At 36.8% G+C, this 6828-nt stretch overlaps 1 protein-coding gene across 1 annotated transcript; it reads right to left on the bottom strand.

The window, feature by feature from the left end:
• Positions 1-713: 713 nt before the first annotated feature.
• Positions 714-4767, bottom strand: LOC114179929 (DNA glycosylase superfamily protein). The gene is made up of 5 exons (XM_028066438.2): positions 3542-4767; positions 2876-2933; positions 2690-2773; positions 2393-2534; positions 714-1356 (listed from the first exon to the last, which is right to left on the bottom strand). The coding sequence occupies exons 1-5, from the start codon at positions 4005-4007 to the stop codon at positions 988-990; spliced, it is 1119 nt and encodes a 372-aa protein (XP_027922239.1). The 5' UTR covers positions 4008-4767; the 3' UTR covers positions 714-987.
• Between the last annotated feature and the right edge of the window lie 2061 nt (positions 4768-6828).

Below are 6828 nucleotides of genomic sequence, written 5' to 3'. Positions count from 1 at the left end.
GTGATTCAATAAATATACTAACCATTTTCTGGCAATATTGTTTTTTAATGAAAAAGTGGCTTAGCTGTCATCATGGAAAATGTAAATCAAGATTCCTCGTGCCTTAACACGCAGAAAATTATTGAGTTCATGAACACAAGACAAAAAGCTCATCATTCTCAAGGGTTGTGAAAGACTAGAAGAGACATAGTAATAGTGTTTTGTTGTTCGTCCGTTTGTATAAATTACTCCAGCAAGGACGCATGAAAAAATTAATTTTGTATTTTTGGAGGTATACATAGGGTGACGAAAAACGAACCTCAGACTAACGTTTGTGATGATGATGATGTGTGAAATTGTGATGTTCATGAATCTCTCCCCATCAACTTCTTGGTTACTAGAAAAAAGGAACCAAAAAGATTTTGCGTAAGATTGAAATAAAAATGGAGCAGAAAGAGACATGAAACATTGGTTGTGACAAAGCAGCATCCATCACAATTATCAGTTTGAGAGAGCGAGTAATGCCCCACCACTGCTGGTGGAATCAAAACGAAGCACACATATCTATCAGAATGAGTAGTCCTGTTCCCACGGTGACAAGAAAAAGCACGCCACTGTTCTATCATTGTCATCCATCACAAGTAGGACTCATCATTCAGTTCAAACTCTAGCTAAACAACACAATGCGTGCATGGAAGTATGTAACTGTAATCAGAATGAGACGGTGTCAAAGATATTTCTAATCACCAATCTTTTTGACTGTACAAAAAATTGTACTCCAATTTGTTACGGCCTCCCTGGAGAAGCCACATACAAGATGATGAGTAGTTAGGTACTAAGTTGATTTAATTCTTCAACTAGCTATGGTTCCCGTTTCAGGGTTTGATGAGATGGGTACGTACACAATTTCTATTCCATCACGACTCAATCTAAGGCCTAAGTAGTATGAATTTGGTGCAGTAGATGAAGAGTATGAGCCAAGACAGTTGTTTGTTGAGTCGTCATGAATCACTCTGACGATAAACTCAAATTATCGATGGCAATGGAGAGATCAGATTCCATCACATGATCACACTGCTTTTGTTGGGAATCGTCTTTGGTGACATTCTCTTCCTTCCCTTCTGCAGCAGCCATACAATCTTGGAATCTAAAGCAACTGATGAGGTGGTCATTTGTTAACCCCACAACCTGCATGAAGGAGTATATGACCGTGGGACCCACACCTCGGAAACCTCTTCTCACAAGGTCTTTGCTGATAACATCGGCTTTTGGTGTTTTTACAGGAACCTGTCGAGGATATCGGAATCTGCTAATTATAGGTTTGTGGTTCACAAAACTCCAAATATACTTGTCAAATGACCCGAACTCTTCTATTACCTGGCATCAGTAAAACCTGCAAAAAGTTAGTTGCAATGATAATCATAACCATGGTGCAAATTGTGCAAAATGTAATTATGACAGTTTAGTCAAAAATAAAGCATTGTAGCGTTTCATGTTTACAAAAGTATCAAGACTGATAGGTGACTAGGGACATACCAGCTAAGCATGCTGGCTGGTTAAAGAATAAAAATAATTAGGTTGCATATCATTGTTGTAAATTAGAATAAAAGCAGCTCAGGCTGTACACCGGATTAATATCATGGTTTGTCCCATATGGGTCATAGAAATTGAATAAGGGTCAGGACCACACAACCTTTATTACCTAACCTACCTGATCAACTCACCATTAAACACCAATTTAAGTCATTCAGTGTTTCAATGCATGGGGAAATGGGATGAAAAAAATAAAGTCTTCCCATTAATTTTGCAGAAAAATTTTAAGACATCTCATGGGTAATTACATGAGTTAGGATAACTATGCTGAATCACAGAAAGGAAAATTGTTTAAAAATAAAAAAGTATTTTAATTATTAATACTCTCGAAAAATAAATCAGCAAAGATGATCACTTTTATACTTTACCAATTAAATACCTTCTGTTTTCTTTTTTAAAAAAATTATTAAACTTGATTTACTTTTCAGGAATTTCTCCCAAAGATCAATTGCAGAAAATACCGAAAGATGTAAATTAAAAAAAAAAAAAAGCTTTCATGCTTGAGAAATATGAAGTAGCTGATTATATTCCTAACTAGAATGCCTAATAAGGATAAACATGCAGACCCCAATACTCCTCTATTTCGTTGATCATAAATAAGGAAGTACGAAGTATCACCTAGATCACTTGTTCCCTGGACATGTTATTAAATCCAGAGACACCTAATATAGAATGATTTTAGGGTATGACGGTGCAATAAACACCAAGGGTGTAATCTTGTCTTTGAATGGTCCAGCAATCAACAAGTAATCATGATCCAACCCAAGAGTTTGCATATTCCATAACGAAGGGTTCAAAAGTCATGAGAAGGCTAATATACCTTTGATATTTGACGTGCATTCTCAATTATAGCACGCAGTTTAAGGTCGGAAAGTAAAGAGCTTGCGGCGGTTCCTGGTGCCATTATCTTCTTATCATTAAATTTTGAGACAGCAACTGGATCAAAATCCGCAAAAACTTCCCTGCAAAGAACTTTGTTAACAAAAATAATGTAAACAGTCAAAGAGAAAATAACGGGCTACAACTGATGTAGCCGCTAACCAGTATAGGTTTGAGGCCAAGAATGAATAATAATTTTAAAAATTAAATAAATTAAGAACATCTACAAAGGTAATACCTAAAGATGTGCCTTTGGCTTAGAATAGCTGGCCAAGTGAGTTCTGACAGAGCACTCGAGAGAACAAGAAGCTCAAATAGTTTCCTGCACAAGATAATGAGCGTCAAGAAAAAACATAATACAAGAAGGCGTATTCCTTTTCCGGCCAATATAACAAGATTACTTTCTGAGGATCACATCACATACTTGTCATCATGTACTGGAACTCCCCATTCTTCATCGTGGAAGGTAGCGTAACATGGTTCTAATATAAATGAGTAAACTTGGTCAGGAAACAACTTTGAAAAAGGCTATGTAGTTCAGAACTTAAAACTTAAAACAATAATTATAAAGGAATTTACAAGAAAGATAGAGCTTCTGTACATTAGACTCTGCTCCTATCAAGCTAAATCAGGCTCATATAATGCATTCACTCAAGATTCCCAATTTTCTCTTTAATGGCTGAAAAATATCAAACCAAAATCTAAAAAAAAAATAAACATATATCCGTTGCATGCTGTATTACGCCTTCAGCTACAAACGCATGCATGTTGTATTATATTTCAAGAAAATGAAGACAGCTCGAATATCTGTGTCGATAAACTCTACTTCACTCTCATTTCAAAATAATTCATATCCTAAAGAATACAATGACATACAAATGGAATTAAACACTCAATTATCAAGAACTGAAATTCATCCTGTAACCGAGTGAGAATCACACAATTCACGCTCACATGAGCTCCAATAAGACCAGACAACAGAAACTATCTGTCGAAAGGCCTATGGTACAATGAATTTTTCATCACAACATAACAAGACTTCATACTGTAAATTTGGAGGGAGTGAAAGAAGATGGAGAGGAATACGAACCAGTATTAGGAGTGATCCAAGCACACCTCTTCTTGGACTGTGACCCATGAGGAGGAGACTCCAACACACCATCAGAAGCAACACTCCTAGGCTTCGAAACAGAGCGCTTCCTTGTGCACCCCAAGCTAGTAGACCGAGTCAGTCTTCCAGTAGAAGCACGGCTACGAAACGAGTCAGTAGATGCATCAGACGAACATGAAGCATTGAGAGACAAATTACTGTACAGTAACTGCTCGTGCCGGCGCAGAACACTCGCAGAATGTGACTGTGGAGAAGTAAGAATCGCAGACACTTCCTGGGATTTCTTCTCTTTGGCCTCATTGTGCAATTTCTCAGCTTTCCTCAGTGGCTTAGAAGCGGGCTTCCGGGAACTCCATGACCCTGTTTTGTTCCCACCCGGTCCAAACACAGGCCTTGCAGCCTCTGAGTCACCAACATTCACAGACCTCAATCTGGGACCAGACATTCACACAATTTTTTTTCTTCTTCAATTCACCACTCACCCCTTCAGATGACTCTTTAAACTCTAACTATCCACTTTTGGAAGCTTAAGACGCAATAGAAAAAGCATGAACATGTGAAACTTTCAGCGAACACCTGGCGTACAGTAACGAGGGTTTCTAAACAGATCTCAGAATTTCACCCGAAATATGCACTGAACAGGGTATCACTTAAATCACATCCAAAACCTGCAAATTGACAGACATTGAAACACGAAACCCGTTTTCCTCTCTGACCAGATTCCGAAATCAGCTCAAAACCCAGAAAGGTTGAAGCCGGTGACGGAAGCTGCTGACACAACGGGATCAAGGTGTTGACCCTTTTGAGCAGAGCTAGGGTTTAAGCTGAGTTGCACCGTGCAGTGGTGCTGGTTTTGGAAATGAGGCTAAGAGAGTCTTCAAAGGTTGAAATTCCATTCTGCATTGTAGAGAAGGAGGCTGCTCCCAGCACTACAACCTCGCTTACACGCATTCCTCGGCAAAGTTTATGTTTTTTCAATTTTCTTTTGTTTCCCAGAGAAAAAGCAAAGAAATTTTCCGGGAAAAGAGGCGAGGTTTGGGAGTAAGAATAACAGAAATGATAAAGATTGGAGAGAGAGAAAGAGGGTCGATGAAGACAAAGGAAGATACAAAAAAGAATATGGGAGATGAGATGAGATGAGAGGAAGGGAGAGAGAATGGGAGAGTGAGGAAGAACAAGGCCTCTTGAGTTGAGTGAATGAGTGACGCAACGTCAGTAACCATCCTTTTCCTTTAATATAATACACTTTTATCATAATCATCACAATCAAAATAACTTAATTCAATTTTTTGTATGGAAAATGATAAAGTGACTCCTAAAAGTTACTACTTTTTTTACTCCCTTACGTGTTATTGGCAGGTGGAATTTTGAAAAGAATTTTGATTTATTATTTTAATTGTTGATGTGGCATTGAATACGCGTTGAAACTTAAATCGGGAGAAAAAAAGGACTAGGTTTTGAGTTTGTTTCGTGTGTCTTGCTCAGAGAAAATTGTTCCTGCCTCTCACCATCATCTTTTGATACACACAATTGGAACCGAGACTCAGAGAAAAAGAAGTGACTAGGGTTTCATTAGAAAGAAAATGGCTTTTGGGTTTGCTTCGTCTCTCTTACTCGGAGTAAATTGCTCCCCCCTTTCGCTCATCGTCGTAGATCGTCGGACTGTCGTCGCTCCAGGCCGACGTAGGATCTCGCGTTCTCTAGTCGTTGCGTCAATGATGACCGTTTTCCCCTGTCGCTACTAGCGTGAGGTCATGTTTCTCCATCTCTGTTTCATTTTTTAATGGTGTGGTTTGGGTTCTGATAATATTCACCACCTAAAGAGTGAGCATGCCTCTTCAACTTTCAAGCATCCATCTAATGTTCCATGTAGTTTGCCCCAAATTGGACAATTTTACGTCTCTATGCTAAATCCTACTTTTTAAGTTCTTGTAATTTTTGTAGGTGGCCAAAGAAGAATTATCGCGTGAGTGTGATTATCGATTGGAGGCAATGAATCAAAAGTTGTACCAAGATCTTCTTGATGGGGTCGAGCGATTTTATTTTCCAATAGTTGTGGATGCTATTTCAAGTAGAAGAGTATTAACTATCGAGCTTGTTTATGGTAATTATAAGAACTTTAACCACTTATTTTTTATGCATTTTTCTATACATCTTTACATGCAATTTTTTGGTACCATAACTTGCATAGCCTGTTTACACACTTAAATGATTTAAGAGAATAAAAACATTTGTGGTGTTCGATGCAGTTGCATATCCTGTTTAGATGACAATGCTTTCAACATATATGTAGTAATTATTTGTGTGGAAGATATAGTTTTCCATATTGGATAGTAGATTTTCCCTGTAGATGGTCCTATTTTATCTCACATAATCTAATTTGGTAGCCATTTACTCAAAAAAAATTTGTAATTCATTAAAAGTGAGAAGAAATGTATGTTAACTATAAGAAAATTTATGTGATTAATTATATAATTATGTTTGGAGAAATTATCACCTTCAATCAGACACTTTTATGAACACAAATTTGTCCATGTTTTTAATCATTCTTTGGTACTTGTTGAGAGATGCTACTTGTCCTATTCATTGAACAAGGGATGATTTCCTTATTACTTCAATTTTTTGGTTCAGTTGGGGGAAAAATATTTATGAATTCTTGATTGCTTATTTAGTTTGATAATCAAACTGTTTACAACATTGAGATCAAATAAATAGAATGATATTCTTGTGAATTAAATATTTTGCTTATCTTGCCACAGGAATTACAATTGAAAAAGTGGCATCACTGGACCAGGAATTACAGTTGCTTATTCTTGTGGATTTTTATTATTGTTTATGATGCATAATTGATTAGATTCTAGCATGTGTAAATGGTTATTGTTTTATAATAATTTTCATTTTGTTTTCTTGCATTCAATGTTAAAGAAAGTGTAGTACATTGCATCCATTGGGTTCTTTGGTGAAAAGGAATAGCGGTGTTGAGGTAATTAAGGTTGAGGATTAAGTGGTTGATTAAGTTTCTTGTGTAATTTTTGGATTTGAGTTAGAAAACAAATAAGCATCAAGACTGTGAGACTAAAAGATAACAAGAAGTAGTCATTCATAGAAGAAATAATAATATATCTTTTAAATTGTATTTTGCCCTACTTGTATTTCATATTGACAATGGCTCTTCGAGTCTTTGAGCTTTGCATTAGAGGAAATGAGTCCAAAGTAATAAGATAATATTCTTGTAAGCAGTAAGGTGTGATGATCTTACTTGCCAC

The sequence above is a fragment of the Vigna unguiculata genome, chromosome 3 (genome assembly GCF_037176805.1).
Source record: "Vigna unguiculata cultivar grain cowpea cultivar isolate G323 ecotype 2 chromosome 3, ASM3717680v1, whole genome shotgun sequence".
In the NCBI taxonomy this organism is placed as follows: Eukaryota; Viridiplantae; Streptophyta; class Magnoliopsida; order Fabales; family Fabaceae; genus Vigna; species Vigna unguiculata.
The sequence above is the reverse complement of the archived record's forward strand: the minus strand, read 5'-3'. Positions and strand labels throughout refer to the sequence as shown.